The 21,942-nt window shown below is 30.8% G+C and overlaps 1 protein-coding gene across 27 annotated transcripts in view; it reads left to right on the top strand.

Moving 5' to 3' along the window:
- LOC132730805 (rho guanine nucleotide exchange factor 11-like) overlaps nt 1-10,694 on the top strand; it is a 120,937-nt gene extending 110,243 nt beyond the window's left edge. For 25 of the 27 annotated variants that reach the window (XM_060716842.1, XM_060716825.1, XM_060716846.1 and 22 more), the window contains 3 exons: nt 1,554-1,595; nt 5,884-6,148; nt 6,835-10,694. In XM_060716842.1, coding sequence (XP_060572825.1) covers nt 1,554-1,595; nt 5,884-6,148; nt 6,835-7,703 — 1,176 coding nt within the window. In that variant the 3' untranslated portion in view covers nt 7,704-10,694. The remainder of the gene's footprint in view (nt 1-1,553; nt 1,596-5,883; nt 6,149-6,834) is intronic. The other 2 variants (XM_060716848.1, XM_060716832.1) reach the window with 1 other exon arrangement.
- The last annotated feature ends 11,248 nt before the right edge of the window (nt 10,695-21,942 follow it).

Raw genomic sequence — 21,942 nt, 5'->3', positions numbered from 1 at the left:
ATCTGACCACTCTCTTATATATAAAGTTGTAGAATCCTTAATACACTGTAGCTTTTAAAAAAAAAAAATGGAATTAGATTTTGAAACTAGATATGTAGTTCTGAATACATCTTCCTGTTTTCTAATCGCCTGCTAATTATTTTCAAGCAAACTTTCCTATATAAAAAAAAATCCTTGAAAAAAAACTCGTAAAAAATTTAGACTTAAAGCTCAAGATACAGGTGAAACTTATCTTTAATTTCCAGAATTTTAAGAAATAGTGTTTATACTTAACGCAGTTTGCTTTCCTAAAAAAAGTTGTTTATTAGTTTAATTAAATAATACATTGCAATTTATTGAGATTTTTTTTTTAATATTGTGGAACCCAAAAAAATTATTTTTTCAATTGTTTGCTTTTTAAAGTTTAAGATAAAAATATAAATTGACATAGAAATCATGTTAAAAAGTATAGAAAGCTAAAAGTTGCATGGCGGGCTTTCTAAACCTGTAGTTGGTTATGAAAGTTGGATATAGCCATGCTTACAAGCAATGTTTTCCACTTGTTCAAAGTTTAAAATATGAAGTGTCACATGCCATCCAAACCCATCACCATACATTTCTTATGTATTAATATTTGCATTTTGCCAGATCACAGATCAGTGAACGAAAACTGTGTTTTAGTGAAACATTCAGGAAAACATACTGAAATATTCGATTATTTTTTGACGCAATGATTTCTTAAGTAACATATAACATAAATAAAATCGAAAACATACAAGATTTGAATGTTCTGTAAATTTCATATTTCAAACTGTGGTGTGAAGCTTGCCAAAAATGCTTGTTATCATTTTATATTGTGATCCATACCACACAATCACGTCTGTTTTAATTGATCAAGTATTCAACTACCCTGTTCACTTGCCCCCTTTAATTCACCATACCAAGATTTTAGTGAATCAATATTTTGTCAGATATTGCGTAATTTTCTATTAATCAAACTATGCTGTTAGTGATCTTTAGTAGAAATAAATTTATCAAAGGGTAGTTTTAAATTTTTAAAAGTTTACATTTTTAGTAGAAGTGGGTCAAATTGCTGAATGACGCAATTTTTTCTGGCACACCAAACTGTGATATTTTAAAATTTTCTACATTTTATTAGACATTTTGTAGTATATATTTTTCATACTTCGTTTCATATGTATTGATTCAAGTTTGGAGATATGTTTCACACTTAAATTCTCCTCCTCAAATCAGAAATTTTAATTTTGCTTATCTTTTGTGACAATGATAGATGATAAAAAGACAAAAAAACAAAAAAAACTTATTAAAGTTTCCAGTAGTTATTACAAAAAAAATATTTAACCATCTTTCTATTGATAAAATAGAGAGTAATGTTAAAAGTGTATTTTTTTTTAACATGTCTCCAAACTTGGTGTTTAAAAATCCTAGGCCCATTTATAGTGGTATCTCTTGTAAATCCTTGTTAAGGCATGTAAAAATTGTACTGATACCAATGTTTCGCGATTGTTTCGTCCTTGTTCAAAATGTACATGTCTAATTTGTGTTTTGTTTAGGCTCAAACCAGGGCTACTGCCACCATGACTCCCATGACACAGGTCAGGGCACCCAGTTGCTAGGCAACGAACACCCTTCAGTCAGACAGTTAAACAAAATGGCATCTAGGGACAATATTTAAAATAGATAAAAATAAAAAGTTTTAAAAAATGTTGAAAAATGTTAATTAGTGATTAAAATAACATTTATAATATTTTTAAGATATGAAGTAATTTAAATTTTAAAAACAATTGAAATAAAATAAAATAAAATTTTCCTAATTGCCATTTTATTACAAGTTACTGTAGCGATGGGCAGTGCATGGTATTATAGATTATTTACAATTTTCAGCAGGCATTCCAGCTTCACTCCAGCATTTGATACTTTTAGTATGTCGTCTTGGAAACAACTTAAAATGCCTAGCGTTATTACTCCAGTTTGGAACCCTCTTTTAATTTGTGACAATGTTGCCATGGTTACAGTAGACTGAAGGGTTGATATGCCAGAAATACTTGTTACTCGAATTAACTCTTGCTCTGCCTTGCCTTAACACAACATACACTGAACTTTTCAAATGGCTCAATAAAATAGTTCATGATAATTAAAGATATTTGTTACACACTTCCATGTTTAGGTTTAAATTTGTGACAAGTGAAATTTTCATAACTTTTTATCTAAATTTTGATTGAAATATTTATTTGAAATGATGAAAAGGTTTCATTTTCAGAGTTATTTTAAGAGTTCAGTGTATACATATTTGCCAGCAAATGTTTAGATTCAACTAAAGACGGCTGCAAGTTTTTAGTATTATATATATATACATGATAAAATATCTCAAAGCTTTCCGTACACCAGGGTATTCTCGATATTTGATATAATTTGCTTACAATACTCTGCTCAGGACGGCTTTTGAGATGTTATCACCTACTAATGTTTTATAGTGTTTCAATTCTTTTATTTTTCATTCTTTTCACCTTTTTAACCCCGTGTATCTTACCAAGAGTTTCAAAAAATGTAAAAAATAGAAGACAAACTTACAAACACATGTATATTTGATGCTTATCGCTAATATTGTAAACAACTGTACACACTGTGTTAATTGACACTGGTTAGAGTTTATAGAGGTCATGGACAAATCACAGAAATAACCAAATTACAGCGGGTATGGTTTTCTTCTTGAAGTTGAAACATTGATCTGATTAATACATTACTTTTACTATTTCCTTATGGACCTTTACTAAGCATTAAAATAGTTTAATAGTGGGTTATGCTGTTTATCCCACTTATAACTTATTCTTAGCATTTGTATTTTTGATACAATTTCTTTTAACCACTCTCTTTCAATTTATAAATGGGACATCCTTGGCCTGACCACTTGCCCGCTCGCTGCTGTGGGTTCCTCTTGTATAGTCCTTGGCCTTGAACCACTTGCCCACTCGCCATTGTGGGTTTCTCTTGTGACTTTGGAATCTTTCATGGGGGACTTGCTTGATGGTACTACTTGTTTAGTTGCTTGTTGTCCGAGATAATACACAATAGGGCATTAGAAGTGTTCTTTCGCTGGAAATTCGCTATATGACTTTTGCAGTGAAAGTGTGACTTGACATTACAAATGTTTCCAAATTGTTGAATAGAATTCAGATGTAATGAGATCCTATATTTAGATTTTGTAAACAGTTAAATGTAACTTTATAATACATTATACTCCAGATGTCATTCTTTCTTGAACATTGAATAGATTGTCTCTCACTTTTAAGGATTTTCATACCACTCAAGATGAGGAATTCATATCAGTTTATACATTTGGTGCTCTTACTAGCTTACTGATAATCAGTCTGAAAATTTGTAATATTATAAAACACTTATTAAGTCGGACATATTTTAAATAATAGATATCTTTTACCCCAATGAGAATTGTTGTATCAGACTTGTTGTTAATTTTAGTATTTAAGTATGTATTAATGATAATGGATGATAATTATGATAACAGATCTAGCTTAGAGACTTGTACTTGTAGCTCCCCCTTGCTGTGGCTGTCCGGCTTGATCTGAATGTTTGCTGGTGTGAACATGAATGCATGCATGAGATCATTTTGTATTGTCAGTTTGAGGGGCGCACTTCTCTTATGTGACATCACACTGTGTTAGTTGCACAAAATCTTTCTTTGACGCAAAAAAAAAGTCAACAGGGAGCACAGTTACACAATATGTTAGTTATTTAAAACAAGATTTGTTAATCACTGCTATTTAAATAAATAATCATATTCTCTTAAATTGTTTAGTTGATTATTGAGATTACCTTTCAAGTATTGTGAGTTTTTAAGTAGGAATCCTCTAAAGATTGGCTTACAGTTCTGTAAAGAAAAATATGTAAATTGGGATAAAAAGCACTTCATATCATATGTGGCACGCTAAATATCTTAAATGGACTTTCAATCTGGACAAAACCATCATATTAAAGGGAAAATTTCATGAAGGGAAAATTTCATAATAAGTTCTGACTGAACTAGCCATCAATGTTGATCGGCACTAGTGACATGGGTAGATTCAGATTTAGTGAAATACATGTAGATGAGAAACAAACTCAAACTGACATGTCTATCTTTGTTTAACTAAACTTCTAAATCATTGACACAGCTTGTGTTGTTTCATCATTTGCCTTGGTTTGAGGCAGCTTTGTGGTACGGGACATCTTGTTACAGTCTATCGTCACACAAAAAAAACAGCATTACAGAAGATCATAGTACAAAACAAACTGAGGCAGAAAGTCTGTCATGTTTGCAAGAAAATAAATTTTTACCTTAAAATAAAAGTTTAAAGATTTACATGTTTGTACAATTTGTTTATATAAAAATGTTTTTTTCTGATAAAACAGCATAAAACTAGAAATTAGCAAAAAAATCTCTAAAACAAACTATATCAATTGACTACATGTATTAAATATCTAAAACAATGACTGGTACCTCAGTTTGTAGAAATGTGTTTAGTAGATTTTGGATAAAATCTTTTTTAGACTTGTTTAGTGTTTTAATATAGAAGTTTGGTTAAATTTAACTGTGCAAGGTAGAATAAATTGATTTAGTACAAGCATTGAGTAACTTGGGGTAATTTTATTATTAGATTTTTATAATGTTATGTCATATTGCTAATGACAACGCTATCTTTGTACCATATTACATTGTAGTGAAATCAGACAAAAGTGTTTTTTGATGGCATTTCTAAAGGAAAATTCTGAATCTGTTAATTGTCTGTGGCAAACTTACTCTTTGGGTTAACATACACTTGCAATGACCAGTTACTGTAAAGGTTATACAACAAAAACAAAAAATGTTATTGAGATTGTTAATTTTATTTGCATAGCACCTTAAAAGCTATTTTTCAACTAGAACAGTGCTTTTGTTGGCTTTCGACTTTTAGAATACCCCCCTTAAGAAACCAAACTCCATGGGTAGATTGCAGCTTTAAAAAAATAATTTTTTACATGATATATAGGCTTGGAAGAGAAATGAAAGAATCTTTGTGAATTAATTGATTATATGGTAGAGATGTGTAGATAACTTGCTAGCTAGATGAATGATATTTAGAACATGTTAGTGGACAATGTCACCATTATATCATTATTTAGTTAGATGATTATTATGCAGAAATATTTTTATCAAAAATTATTTATATACATGTACATATGTCCTAAGGTTATAAATATATAGGAATCCAGTCCGACAATTGGACACTGCTGTTAGTTGACTTAAAATTTTTTGTTTGTCATCAAACAAATCATGTATCATAAATTTATGCTTGACGTCGGTATCAAGTAGATCTACTTTGTCTGTGTTGAATCTAATTTCCTTGGAACTTAGATTAATATTTTCAAAGTGCAGTTATTTTTATTCATGATCATTTTTATGTTTCATTAAGTTTCATATATTTCATACTAATTTTTTGATCCTCTTCTCATATTTTTTTTTTTTTTTTTTTTTTTTTTTTTTTTGGCCATACTTTCCAGTTTTTGTCAAGTCTTGACTCTGCATAAGATTTATGTAGCATGACAATCACTCATTTAATGAATCAAAATTCTGAAGTAAGATATTAAATATGGTTATAAGTCTTTATTCTGCTGATTTTATCCGTCAACTTTTTTATGCTCATGGTTAAAAATTGTATTTTTTATCTTTATTTTTTTAGTGCTGCTGGTAGCTCAATTATTTAACACGGATATTTTTAAATACATGTATCGGTTAATATTGAAAGCCGTGGATTTTAAATAAAGAAAAAGTAGAATAGTTTGTTATATTATGATTGTGTAACATTTGTTTTGATGAAGCAGAATAACTTATTTATAAAATAATTACAGGCTGCAGTAAATAGCCGGGATGAAGAACGAGACCGTCTCCGTAGAGAGCTGAAATTTGCGCAAGAGGAGTTAAATCGTTTGCGACGTATACAGAAAAAGCAGATGGAAGCTCAGAAAGAGAAAGGGGAAGATGTGGAAGAAGAAACTATTGAGGAGGAAAAGCCAGGACGTCCAGCTAGCATTGTATCCGAGACTTCGACAGTTTCTGAATCTGAGGGTGACGAGAACAAAGAGGATAGTGAACAAACTGATGAACAAGAACCAGGTAACAGAATTTAATGATGGTTGAATTGTATCTTGTTGAGCTTATCCCTGCTTTGGTCCTCTAGTAAGGGAGAAATTTCTCGGTGACAATCAATATTAGATATTGAGATTAATGGTCATTTGTCTCTTGCTGTTGATTTAAAAATTATGTGGGATAAGTGAAAAGTGATTGGTCACATGCAGAGAAATTAGTGAATACTAATTAGTTGTCCAGGAAAGTCAGTTTGGTGGACCCTGCACAGAGAAAAGGAAAGATAGACGTAAAATAAGTGAATAAAACAACAAACAGCTGAAACTTGAAATCACTACAGCTGATATCTATATGTTAGACTTTTAGTGAAAGCGAATCAAACCAAAGATTGAAGAGGCAGTAACTCCCATAAACAAGACAAATGCCAAAGGTTGTCTTGATGAGAAAAAAATTCATTGCATAATTTTTACTATTTTCTTAGTGGACCACTAAACAAGATTAATTCCCTAGATTTTTTTGTTGCATGTCAAAAATAAAAATACTGACATCTATGCCATGGTCAGATATCATGTGACATGTTAAACTTTGTGTTAAACTTGTAAAATGTAATTTTTTTAAATTCTATATATAAGTTGTAATCAAGATTTCTTGTAGTGCAATTGTTCAGCAGTTTAACTTTGCCTCGTGTTCTATAATAAACTTGATTTTATTTACAGAAGTGACAGAGGATGGTATGCCTGGCCTTCCAATAGAACCAGAAATTGTGAGTGAGCTTGAAACATTAAATGAGGTATCCCCGGGAACTATGGACACCCTAGTGGACACTGATTCAGCTCTAGAACTAGCAGAAATATCAGCTCTTGAAAGTGATGATACAAATACATATGAAGAAGCTGAAGTGGAAGCTGTTGATGAAGAATTACATGAGATGGAACCTCCAGATGAAGATCAAATGGAAGACCCTGATTTGGACACACCAATTGTTAAAATAAGTGCACCAGATAATGAAAGTGACGATGATGATGATGACGACGATGATGATGATGATGAAGAGGAAGAAAATAAGGATGACGATACAAAAGCAAATGAAAAGACTGAAGAGTATGATGTTGATGTTGAAGACGATGTTAATAATGGTGATATTGAATTGACAGGTCAGGTTGAAAATGTAATGGATAGATTAAAAGTTGAAGGAAACACTGAAGGTGAAAGTGACACTGATGTTAATAGTGAAAAAAAAGAAAGTGGAGGTGAAGAGTTTCATGATGCCATTGAGGGTAAGGAGGACAGAAATAGCACAGAAATCACTGAAGATCCTGGTGGTCTACAGACTGATACTAAAACTGATGAAGTTTTAAAGGATAGTTCAAAAAACAGTGATGAGAAAAGTGAAAATGAAAATACTGAAACTGATGATAAAATCGATAGTGGAAATAAAGAACAGTCTAATAATAATATAGAAATAACTGATTCAGATGTGATGCTAAAACAGAAAGACATCAGTAATATTGATGAAAATTTAAGTGAAATAAAAGACAATACAGTTGATAGTTTAAATGAGGCACAGTCGAGTGAGGAAGTTTGAGTCTTATTGCTTAGACTTCATTTTATTGTTGCTGTTTTTCGTTTTTTTTAGAAATAAAAAAAATCACAATTTCTGTCCTGCATAGCCATGAACTACATATCCCTGTTTTGTAAATAATGGTATATATTAATCTGTCCCGAGGCAAGAAATATATGTATATGTAAAGTTAAAGGATTTAAAATGTGTATAATCATGCAATATACGTCATTTTTTATATCAATTGGTAGAAGTAGGTAATGTTTGTAAGCATTCAATGTTATAAATATTGTTGATCATCTGATTCTCTGTCTGGTTGAATAGTGATCATGATAATGTAAGAAGGGAGGATAAATGTTACCTAACACATAAACAGGAGGTTAAAATGAATGTTAGACAGGAATAGTTTCAGAAAAATCAAATCACTGTGTTTTCTTTAATGGGTCAAATGTTGTTGCAGTTTTTATGGCTGAGTGAATTTCGACGATGGCTGGAATTTTTGACAAAAATTTGCTGTATGCTTTATAAGTGTGTTTTGATTTTGCATAATGGGGTTGACCACAGAAACCAAATCAGGGTTCAACATTGTACAGTCATGACTAAGTGATGAAGTTAGTATAGTGAGTGTAACTGAATCCTTGTCGTCAAAGTTTTACAATAAGTTTATAAGACATAGTCTTGTTTTGGAAAGTTTAGGTACATGTGTACAGGGGACAAGGGTGAGAACAGGACTGGGTTACTGTTCGGAAAATATTTTAGCCAGTATATAAATGTGCAAACCAAGATTAGCGAGTTATAAAAGTTGATTATATATAAGATATTTATATGCAGCATATGTTGTTTGTTTATTTGAAGACATCGTAGTTTGAGATCTGTGTACGTTAAAGCTTTGATTACAGGCTTGTTTATGATTGTTAATAAATCCATACATTAAGTGTACTCTGATTATTTGATACTTGGAAAAAAAACACAGGTTGCTAATGTATTTGGCTTTATGGTACATGTTGTGTACTTTTAAATACTGTTAAATGTATGTGTTTTTGCGTTTTAGAAACTAACGTTATGTTTGTCAGTTAAACAGAATTTTTTTGTGATCTTCATTGTAGCACATTTAATACAGTTTACTTATTTATAAAATAATGTCATGGGGTACGGGATTTAAATTCTGTTTATTTTAAACTTAGAAAAAAGTATCCTGTACAAGTCAGTTTTTCCTGAGATGGATTTGACAGTTAATTTATCTTAGAGGCGGAATATATAGAGTAGATTGGTTGTTTATAAGCTGGAACAAGCTAGTTCCTACAGATAAATTGTCTTTTTATAGTTTGGTAATTTTGTCTGAAATGAAACTTTAATTTAACGTTAATTTTATAATTTCGTCTGAAATAAAACATTTCCTGAAGTCATTTTTGAAAGAAAAGTTTACAGATGATATATAGTTGTTGACAGATAAGTTAAAGGTCTCTAATTCTTGTTGCCATTTTAAGTTATAAGGATACTCAAGATGGAAAGCTAGTTTGATATAACTGAATGAACTTGTTCTATATGGTTAACCTGGGTTTTATCTTAACTGGAATTATATTTGTACATTGTTATTTGTTTGAGGTCAGGTGTCAGTCATGCCCTGTAATTTAAGGATTTTTGGAAGATTTTAACTTTTTTCTACAAAAACTACTGTTTTCTCTTAAGTGTGAATCTAATTTTACAAATTAATTATAATTTGTTTTGGTAAATGAAAATATTGCCGTTAAACAATTTTAACATTCGTTTTGGTAAATGAAAATATTGCCGTTTAAATAATTTAACATTTATTTTGATTATTGAAAATATTGCCGTTAATATAATTGCAGAACTAATTACTTGGAGACCATTATGGTTTGCAGTTAACATAGAAGTTCTTCCAGAAGTTAAGGTTTATTTTAACAAAAATAGTTTGCAAATCACTTGGACATGGCTTATGTCAGGAGATCAAGTTTGTAAACTTGTGCTTAAACAAAACCGTGTAAAAAACATCAAAGCATTGAATAATAGATGTATTATAAAAACTTGTACAGTTTTACATAGAACAGTGTTGTTTCTGTTCTAAAACGTCATTTAATTTGTTAACATTCACAGTGTTTTATTTAAACGAAATTCATATTAAAAAAACCTTTGTACAGCCCCAGCCAAGTCTGGATTTAGTTATTTGATATAGCAGTTATTTGTTGAGTTTTTTTGAGTACAAGTATATTTTGTAAATGGAAACTTTGTTTGTATATATTATGTATTGTATGTAGATAGATATATACACATGTTGATTGATAACTACCATACTGGTCTATCATCTACTCATGGAATTCATAGTCTTTTTGTTAACCGCCTTGTTCTGGTGACGAACTTGTCCTGGTGACCATCTTGTCCTGGTTTAGTTCAGTAACTGCCCATTTCAATTAAAGAAGTTTTGAAAATTCAAGTATAAATCTTTGTTATTTTAGAAAGTATAAATTAAAGATAAAATGGAGCAATACAGAGCTTGGTTAGATTGATTCTATGGCTGAGTGGTTAAGGTTGCCAACTTAAAGTCACTGCCCCTCGCTGGGTTTGAATCAAAGAGTTTGGATTCTTTCATGTGAGGAAGCTATCTAGCTTGATTACAGAAAATTGGTGGTTACGATTATTTTCCTTTTCCTATATGCTTTTTGTACCATATAAATCCCCATACTTGAAAAACACTCTCCAATGAAAAAAATTATGAAAGAATTTCTCAGATGTAATAAATGTAGAAAAAAAAGAACGTTAATTCCATGAGTAGATTGGTAGACTCTATCATGTTATCCCTGGATTTGTTTTTAAAAAGGGGACTAGAAATATAGTGCTTTATGATGTTTGTATTATATATAACGACAAAAAAAGGTATATAATGTTTAAACATACAGCACTGTGATTGTGTTCATTGTATAACATTGTAATTTACTAATATAAAAATTGACATAGCAAAACCAGTCTTACAGCAAACTCTGCTTCTAATATTGTAAACATTCTCATTATTATTACCACTATGTTTAATATTCTTTAACCGGTTTTTGTTTTTTTTTATCATTTTTTGCGTTTTTTTTTTAAATATGTATATTGTATTACCCAAAGAAAAACCACATAGTTAATGTATTTTGAGAATTACGCAATTTCTTTTATTGTTTGTTTTTTTTTTGCCGTTTTTTATTTCAATATAACTCAGATGTTTAACAACACTAGCTTACTTTGGTTATTAATCTAGAAGTTTTTTTGGATGGGTCTTGAATATGTATTAATCCAAGTGCATACAGATTTGAATTCTTGTTAGAATTTGGTTATATATTAAAGGAACTCCACTTAGGTCCAAAAGTAAAAAAAAAAACTAATATATGAATTTCTTACATAGGTCAGCTAGGAGACTTAAAACAGAAAGATATGTAAAAAATAGAAAGTCATATTTTTGTGCTATTCTAAGACAGATTTGTGTGAAAATTTGGATATTTTTAAAAAAAAAGAACGAATATTCTCAATCAAAGCACTGAATGTACTGATGGGGAGGCTATGAGAGAATGTTTCAGACTTATAGTTTCTTTTCTTTTTGCTTAAAATATACTACCAAAATAAAAAGATATGCACATTGCGCTATTTATCCTTACTGTTGTGTTCAACCATTCATATATATGGTTAATGAGGTTGACTATTCATTTTGTTAATATTCCAGAACATTTAATTAAGGTCTACATTCGGACTGTTAATCATGCAAATTTTGAAAAACCTAAACTGTCAATAATAAATGACATACCAGCAAGTATATGACGACTGTTCATTATCCAGATAAACAATAACATTTTACAACTGACGGTTCCTTATCAAAATATTCTAGGACTGTTCATGCATAAATATTTTATGTCCATTTTAATATTATTGAATGATAATAACAACTGCCAAGTGATGCAACATTTTTATTGAACATAAAAATTATACACGTTTAGATGTACCATAATTGAGATCAATAAGATACTGTCTTGTGATGAGTATTAATTAACATTCATGCTCTACGGACAGAAGGTTGTCTTCTTCAGAAGCAAATCTCGAATAAAATCACGTTTCAGAAAATTAAATCAAATTATTCAAAACTGAATCAACCTAAGTGAAATTGATCAGGAAGTTATATCTTCTTTTTTTTACCGCCAACACTCAACACTCAACCAACTTATGGTAGTTAATCGATAGATTCTACGTGTAGATTTTTAAACCTCACTAGCTTTGAAATATATACTGCGGAAAATCTGTTGTTAACAGGTGTGCGGTTATTTCGTAGGGTTTTCCCTGTCGACCATTTCCCCGCAAATAGATGAGAAATCGAAGCCGTCAGTGCTATGAATGGTGTTATAAATGGCGTGTTTTTGGAAGTGTTTGTTTGAAACTTCTCCAAATACCTCCAGAGGCGTGCACGTCGCGGAGAAGGCACACGGAAGGTCATAGTCAAGTCATCATAAGTACCAGAGGTGATTGGTTGACCTGTCGTGACTTACTCTGGAGGTTTGGCGCTAATAGATGCCGTTTTTTGTTGTCGTCAGTCAGAAAGTTTGATGCCGCTTGACGGTATTGTCGTCTCCTTTACCACCAATTAAAGAACGAAGAATGGGCTTCCAGGAAGAATCTGCTTGAAAAAGACGTCCCAGATGCTATAATCTCGGACATATGGTTATTCCGGCGCCGAGTATAAATAAACTTAAAACACACACACTTTGTTCAAAACAAAACAACAACCACATTTTCTGTAGTAATTTTTTCAAGTGTTTGTAAAATGAATAAGAAATTCCTCTTATGCCGCCCATTATTTTTAGAACACAACCATAAAAGTTCTTTTTTTTAATTTTTCAAATAAACATTTATCACTTCAGCGCGAGCAAATATCGGTTTCAAATTAAAGTTTCGTAAGATATGTTAATGACTTCCCGATGCTCGACTGTAAGTAATTTGTATATGTATGCGGTTTTTTTTTGTTTTGTTTTTTTGTTTTTGTTTTTAATTAAAGCTTCTTATTCTTTAATATTTTTATGTATCTCATAATCTGTATTGAAAATTTGAATTTTATTACAAATGGACTATCAAATTATGATGTATGCCCTAGAATTGAATAAACTTTCTAATTACACAATACGGGGGTCATACTGATCTTTGCGTCTTTCTCTGAAATAATTATTTCCTTGTTAAAACATATTTGACCACATATTTCTGTCAATTAACTGTTCACTTTACTTCCGATTTTGTTGTACGGAAACACATGTTTCTATTTGTGTTTTCTAATCAATTCGAATCTATAATCAGTTTAATGGGATCACCACCGGGTAAACGACTACTAGGTACTTTGGTCATGTTTTTTACCACAAATATTTGAATGTTTCTATTGGGATTAAAATGAGCATAGTTAACTAAACAACTGTTTGTATAAATTCCTGACCTGTCTAATTCTAATTATGAGATTAGTGAATATATAAGACTTTCACTACAAAATATTCCTAAACAAAAGAGCACATGTTTAAATTTATTCCTATACAAATAAAAGATCAGAGTAGGGATCTTTCAATTACCAAAAGATACTTTTATGTTAAAAGTTTGATTAATGAATTATGTAAGATGAAAATATAAGTATTGCTTTTTTTTATTTTGCTAATGTAAAATGTAATATTGTGCTGGAATTTTGTCGGAGGTCCTTAGGGTTTTGTAGTTAAATAGTTTTTTTTTTCGGCGATAATGGTTAAAGAATATATAATGTTTTTAAACTATATGTTCATCACCATCAGTGAATTTTTAGTTAAATGTATGCAAAATATTTACTAAACAGCTATATGATTTAGCGGTTTATGAGCGTTTTCCGCGTACAGCCTCCTGGGGTGTACAAATAAGTTAGTTTTCCCTAGTTATCACGCAAGCATGATCCATGTCTCTGATGTAAGCGACAGTTTACAATTATTTGTCTTTAAAAATATTAAGGACTATTAATAGTTTATAACAACAAAAGAACATGCATGATATTGAGAATACGTAGTTGCAACGTTCTAGTTAATGACCCGTCATAAACAGTTGGTCGCTGCGTAGTAATTGGAAAATTGTTATCAAAAATAATAAAGAATATTTGCCACTGAATTAAAGCATTTACTTATAAATTTTCATTTATGCTTTTGTTAAAAAAATATGGATAAAGTTATTATTTTGAAGGGTTTTCATACCAGAACTATTTATTACAGACGTACGTCTGCCTAAACCTGATTACCGCGGCAGTATGACGTCACGGAGTATTGATTTAAACAAAAATCAAGAATTTTTCAGAGAATTATTATCTTTACAAATTGCAGATATGAAATTAAAGAATGAAAATATTTTCATATTGTAAATGTCTGTGATGAGTGATGAGTCAGCTTAGAAAAAATCAAGGTACTATTTTTTGACCTGATTACCGCGGCAGTATGACGTCACGGAGTAGTGATTTAAACAAAAATCAAGAATTTTTCAGAGAATTATTATCTTTACAATTGCAGATATGAAATTAAAGAATGAAAATATTTTCATATTGTAAATGTCTGTGATGAGTGATGAGTCAGCTTAGAAAAAATCAAGGTACTATTTTTTGACCTGATTACCGCGGCAGTAAGATTTGACAGACAGTTATTAACATTGGGTCGGCATAGCCTCCCCAAAAATCTGGGTGAGCGAATTGTCCAATATTTTGCACATAAGTTATTTGTCTAGACCTGAATCAAATGCAACTTTTATTTCCAGTCATGTCAAAAAACCTCATTGGAGTCCCTTTAAAATGTTTTATGAATGGCCAAATCTGCTTGTGAACAGTACTGAAAGTTGGTCCAAATTTTATATAAAACATTAAGTGAAAATTTTGGTTGACCACTTGTGAACATTGCAGTTAACCCTGTGTGAACATTGTAGTAGGGTGGAATTGTGAACATTTTGGCGAGATAATCTTGAATGTGAACATCGTGGTTAATATAAAAATATTATGAATACTATTAAATTTACTATTGTAATGATCAAAATTAAACTAGACTTTATTGTGAACAATGCTTTGTTTGGTGAATAAAAAATACACTTCTCAGCATGTAAAATATGTTCACATTTTAATAAAGCCAAATATAAAGCGATATTTCAAATATGAACGTAAGAATACAAACTTTTAAACTTTGATTTGTTTCTTAAAAAATCTCACAGTTAAACTGACCTTATTTCATTGACAAGTTTTTATTCCTAACATCAAAATTTAAACCTATTCTAACAAAGTCAATAACATTTCCCTTAAAAAAATGATAATGCACCATGGCTCATATAATAGATTTTTGAGTATATATTTATACATGTTTTTCATAGATGATCGACCAAACATCATGGCATGATATCAGTTCACAGTGGTGCCTGTGTTAATTTGGCGCAAGAGTGATTGAAGTTCAACTCCTATAAAATGCAATGCCTTTAAAATAAGTGAATGGTTTTTGTTTGAATTGAAATATACTGCAAAAGAAAATATTTCCTAATTAATCAGCAATTTTGAATATGCAAGATTGTTTTCCAATGATGAGAAATTCTTAGCCATTTGAGTAATGCATTGGTGAATTTACTCTATTTTACACAGAAATTCTGCTCGTAAAACTGATAAATTTAAAATGTTAAAATGTGAATTTGAAAGTTTGATAATAATATGCAAGTTAGATACATTATAGTGCAATAATTTCTCCTAAACAGAAAGAAATGAAGATGTCCATAGCATAATGATTTTTACTTTTTCTAATAAAAAAATGTGTGAAGTTTGACATAAATTATTATAGTATAATTTTTGAAAAAAGAATAATTGCAAAAAAATAATGTATATTTTCTGACTGTAGTACTGTAAAGATATTTGAAAATAACAGTAAAGTGAGTAAACAAAGTGTAAGAGTTAAACAAAGTTACAAATGAATGGGTTATATTGCTATGTTCAAGGCCAGATGAAAAAGAAACGTAAAATATTTCAATTTTGTTTGATATTTTTATTGAAACAAATTCTTTACAGTTTGTTATTTAGCATGCGGTTTTTAAGTCATTATTCATGCAAAATAGTACTGTTTGAAATATTAAAACTTTTTTATACATATTATATAATTTTTGGATTGGTTTAGATTTTTTCACATTGACATTTATCTATGCACATCTTAAGAGAAAGTTTGGTCCTTCTGGCTTGTAGTAAATCTGTCAAAAGATACAGGTATGAAACAGAAGGAGGGGGAGGTTTTGGGGTATGGGGAATTCATATCAAATCCAGTTATAGTAGTTTCTTTTATAATTTCTATTGAATAGAACATGTAAATGCATTGTTATTTCTAAAGCGATCCTTTTAAAAAGAAGAGTACAGGATATGTTTTCCTGAATTCATACTTATATATAATATTATATATACATACATATATATATATTTACCCAGTGTTTTTGTTGTTCAGTAAATGATTAGCCTCAAGTTATATTTACAAACTGCTATGTCGATTTTTCTATATCAATTATCATGCAACAGTCAGATGATTATTGCTTGAATAAAATGAAGAATTAAACATTACAACGCAAGTGTTCTTTGTTTTTTTCTTACATAAATGAATTTATTTTAAAGGCCCATTAAGCCAAAAAGTTACATATTTTTGATGCCCTGTTGCGGTTTCTATAAAGTTACTCATTTACTTAGCTTAGCCCTCTTGCTTCGTTCCCCTTAAGGCAGTTGGTTTTAGCTTGTCTGTCTTTGAACAAAACGTTGAGTGGCATTGTTGTTGTTGTGCAAAAACTTCAATGTAGCCCATTAAACAATTTTAATGATATCAATTTGAAACTTGGAATACTTGCCTATTGTGGCAAGACAAGGGACATGATTCTGAAAGCTATATTTTTAGAGTTACGCCCTTTTTTTAAACTTGGATTTTTTTTCTTATCAAAAGTGGTTATTTTAACAGACAAGCCTTAACACCACATGTGGCTCTTGTAGTTTTTGTAAGGAAGTCAATATATGATACTTTTATCACAAATAATTGCACATTCAGTGTTAGTCTCTTCATGTGATAAGCATCTTAATGATCTAAATCCATTATTACAACATGTTTGCCATTTCTAAACAAAGACAAAAAATATTCATTGTTGACGGTTAATGTGCCTTTAAACTATTTCGGTGTTAAAACATGATGTGTGCAGTGTAACCTTTGTGTGCATATCGGCCCTTATTACAGCAGTAACATTTTCACAACAACAGTATCAATTTTTCCCGGAATAAGATATAGGGGATATTTGTTTAGTTCAGTGTAAGATCGGAATATATTTCACCGAGTGAGCACCAAAAGGTATATTTCACGAGTGGCGCAGCCACGAGTGAAATATGAACTTTTGGTGTCACAAGGTGAAATATATTTCGATCTTACACTAAACTAAACAAATTGTCTTTTTATTACATGCAAAGAAACGTTTTAAAAAGACATTAAACCTAATACTGAATGAAAAGCGCGCCAAATAATAATACAACGTGACGTCATTTACGACGTCACGTCATTAAGTTGGTACCCAGTACTGTGCACGCTGGTATTTCACTGAAACAACGTAAGGGGCTTAAATTCAAAACAGTGAAATTATCAAAGTGGTAATTTAACTGTTTCAAACAGTGAAATTACCAGTTTTATATCACTGATATATTTCTATAAACCACCGAAAAGCGTGTAATAAATCAACATTAACTCTCTAGAGCGGTACGTCTTTACAAAAAAACAAATTCTGCCTCCCTTAGGGCGTTGCTCTGCATAGGTTGCACTGTACAGTCACAACATAAAGAATGTTACCATGTCAGACTGAATGGGTTTACAGGCTGGCTTCATGCTGTTGGCAAAAGCCTATCATTTATGATAATGCTGGAAAGACGTACACGGGGAACTGAAACGGGCCTATGGGATATGTACAAGTACTGATTTACTTGATTGTCCAATAAAGGCTATGCTAGCGTAGAATTAATAAGAAGTATATAAAATGGTTGATGTGATTAGGATAGAATCAAACAATTGTTCAATGAATTGTGATGAAATCTGTAACATCGGCCGCAGAACTAAATTTTTTTCCACGAAAAATACTAAAACTTTTGATATAAATAAGAGCAAAAAAACAAATTTATAAAGATAAAAAATATTCTAAAGAAATGGCACACGAAATAAAATGTATATATAAAGATAACAAGAAAAGCATTGATGCAAAGCATCACAGGGCGTCCAAGCAAGAAATGCAGCAAGTGAAGATGAACTAGTACACATATGATGACAAGATTTTCTTATAAACTACCAGAAATGTATATCACTTATGAATGAGCGGACGAAAGACATTGTTCATTATGAACTTTGATTGGCATGCTAGATATTAGAATATTACTTGTTATTTCTTTATGATCGTGGTTATTAATAGCAACGGATATACATGTATGCAATCATTTATAATCCATATGTGTAACGCATGATCAACACGTACCACACCTTTGTAATTGTCCCTTATTATGTTATCGCTATTAGCGAAGACCCCCTCTTAAGGTATCTGTTCACACTTTAAGTTAGTAAAAATATGACACTGGTTATATTACCATGTTGATCATGTTGAGCATAATTGTTTATTATACAATAATTGTAATATCTATTAATTTTAATAAAAAAAAATACAAATTTTATGAATAATGTTTTCTTTTCTTTTTTGTGTTTTATGTGCTATTTTAATACCAAGTTTTTACTACTCTTTTTTTATTAAAATTGTAAAATAAATTTTAAGAATTCAATTGTCATATTGACCGACGATTATAAGTCAAAGCTTAACTGAAAAATGTCAGTAAATTATGGTTTATCTTTTAATATATAATATTGTTTATTTTTAAACCATGTACATGTACATTTGTATTTTTCTTTATCATTTTTTAAATTATCAATCAATTGAATAATTCATAAAATCTAATTTGTAACTTTGAGTAATTCCTCGGCATCTTTACTAAACACGGATAACAAACTAAATAAAATGTTTCAAAGTTGATAATGTCATTTTAATACCATAAAAATGTACCTTTTTCTCAATTATTGTACATATCACGGATTTATATTACATATAAATCCGTGTACATATTTATTGTTTTTATCTCATATAGATAAAATGAAACATGCTATTGTTGTTGTTTTTTTTCTAATTGTAACGATATCAAATCTACTCCAAAACCGGGAGAGACCGGATAATAAACGTGTGGTACTATTCTCCGGTCACTAGTAAATCCCGGTCAAAATAGACCGGGAGAGACCGGTAATTACCGATAGGAGTGATAAATAGATATATCTATAAATAGATTTTTGGAATATTTAGGTGTACATGTACAACAATAACATACCATGATAACCCACTGTGTACTACAAAATGATAAATAAAAAACCCCGAAGAGCGCGATTTATTGACGGAAAAGGTTATTTCATTTGAAAATGTTTGCATTGCGAAATTCTCCAGTTCGCTATTCATTGTAACATATCGCGACATTTCATTCTTAATTAATAATCAAGCACCCTCATACCGATCGGAATGATCGGCTTTTATTATGACCGACTACAAGGCTCGAGAAGTTGCTGTCGCCCTTTCACAAAATCTGATTTCATTCCATAAGGGCGCCGCGCTTCGGCGCGGACGCCAATAAATTCTCGGGTGATTCTAGATAACACAATTTACTCGGGGCGCCTGTGACCGAGTGCTTAAGGTCGTTGACTAACTTCGTCCGTTCGTGCCTGAAAAGAATGCACTTAAGGTCTTCCTCCAGCAAGAAACTGGTAAAGCTGGGAAGTCGCCATATGACAATAACAGTGGTTATATACTTAATAAAATATTTGATTGAAATTGAATTGGTGCGACGTAAAACCCAGCCAAAAAAAACTACCGACACCAGTGCCAAGGGAAATATACGTATGTTAATTATAATAAACTGATTGTATTATAAATAGATCTCCATAAGTAACAGTTGAAGCTCTAGTGTTGAGCTTAAAAGTTTGCATTCAAACAGTGTTTCAAAATAAATAGATTAAATGCCTTCAAAGTACACTCTTAATTCTTTAAAAGTGATAAGCATTTGCCGCTAGTATGAAGACAGGTCAGCTTACACATGAGGTTGTCAGCGCAATGTTGAATGGATTGTTTCCAAATTCAAAGCTCATGGAAATACATAACTGTAATATAAATCTCTGTCATAACATGTACCACTGTTTGTAACTTGTATACACTTAAATCATGGAATTCTGGATGACATTTGCATGAAAAAGAAAACGATTCTGGTAAATGCAAGAAGGGGAAGAAACTTTATTGGTTCAGAATAGTAAAATGTTGCAAGAATTGTCTTTTCCAGTTATAATAAAACTGTTACGTCTTTTACTAATGTGACGCTGCTTATATTGCGCTTTTTTATATTCAATAAACAAATAAACTGTTTTAGTTTATGCCACTCGTGTGAATACTGTCTTAAGCTCGCTCGATGAAAAAATTACACAAAAACTAGCAAATAGCCTCTATTTCCTTTTTTGGTGTCGTAATTTCAATTACATTTTGATTTGATTTTATTAAATGTTTTAGACAGTTTCTTTTAGATAAGCAATAAGCAATTTTGCTCTAACAGCTAAAAATTATGGTTAAAATCGCCTTTCAAAATGTGTGTTGCTACTTAAATACAACAGTATAATCTAGGGTAACGCCCCGCTTCGAAAACGGTTTTTAATATGAGTCAAACTAATAGATGATTGTCGTCTGCAACGAATATTATTGTTGTGTAAGTTTGAAAGCAGAATTTCTTGTGCAGCAAAGTTATACAAATTTGTCTTCCCTTACTATTATATTTTCCTAAATAAAATCAAATTTTAACCCCGTTGAAAATTAACCGACCTTAATCTATTCATTTCCGACGTTGAGAATTGACCGCCAATATTCCAAATAGATTTTGATGAAACATAATAAGTTGTTTTTTAATATACATATTCAAATGGGGTAATTTTAACGGTAATTTTAATTCAGTGTTTGAAGTATAGACACTGAGTACTTACAATCATAAACTCTCACAGGCTCCACAAAAATGCGTTCAAAAGGACGAATCTGAGTACAAACAGACAAGTGTGGCTAGTTAGGGAAGGTAATGTTAATCTAAGTTGAAAGTGTAACAAAATGATTTCCTACTTTTAAGTGATTGAAATACATGTATAATCTGGCTGTACATAATGGATCAGATTGTTGTGAAGCACACGAAGAAGGGTAGATGGTGTTCAATTTTTTATCTGACTAGTGTAATATCTTTTAAATAATTTCAACTTTATTGGCAAAATCAGCAAAAACAATTGCCTTTGGCCATTTACAAATTATACATGCAAAGTATAAGAAGTCAGAAGAAGGCAGTTTAATAGTTTTATTTTAGCACTAGCAGGCGTATCCCTTTAATTACGGGAAAACATAAGTATGCATATTGCATGTAATATTATATGAACATTCTCTACTGTATACTGCAAAACCAGTACAAATAATACGAAGTGTTTTCTTTTAGCTCCTGGCGTCCTTGAATTGCATCAGTTTGACCATGGGCATATTGTGCAGGATTATTGGGATTGATTTCCAAAGCTACATGCCTATAGTTGATCAGTTTTCTATAGGGATCGACATGTAACATTTGGGTAGACCATCAATATATTGGGAAAACAGTTAATATTCCACGTTGAAAACGTTGTATGTTGATAAAAAAACATCCGTTTCAAAAAAGAGTAATGGGCTCAATTTTCAACGTCGTCAAAATTGACTGTTACAAGAACACTCGAGGACAACCGTTCCCTTATGTATTGTTGTAAGATGATGATGAAGAACTTCCGTGTTAACATTAGATAGTACTTTCATATCTCTAGCACACTCGGAAAGGAGTCCACTTTCGGTTGGCCTTTTGAACTGTGATCCCTATTGATAAGGAAATAATATATACATATATCTTATAAAATGTTTGTCCGGTTTTAAAATAAATATTTGATGAATCGAAAAATAAATCTAACGCTTAAACGATACATCCATGATAGAAAAAAAGAGATTTCTATTTATAGTAATAATCTTATACATATGTATTAATTTAGGATTTACTTAAATGCTGAAAAGAAAGCATTTTTTTTCAAACAGATACGCAGCTGTTTGTTGCTTTGTTTAAACATAATCGTCATTAGTTAACTATAAGCTAAAA

The sequence above is a fragment of the Ruditapes philippinarum genome, unplaced genomic scaffold, assembly GCF_026571515.1.
Source record: "Ruditapes philippinarum isolate M1 unplaced genomic scaffold, ASM2657151v2 ctg1881_1_1_1_1, whole genome shotgun sequence".
NCBI lineage: Eukaryota > Metazoa > Mollusca > Bivalvia > Venerida > Veneridae > Ruditapes > Ruditapes philippinarum.
The sequence above is the reverse complement of the archived record's forward strand: the minus strand, read 5'-3'. Positions and strand labels throughout refer to the sequence as shown.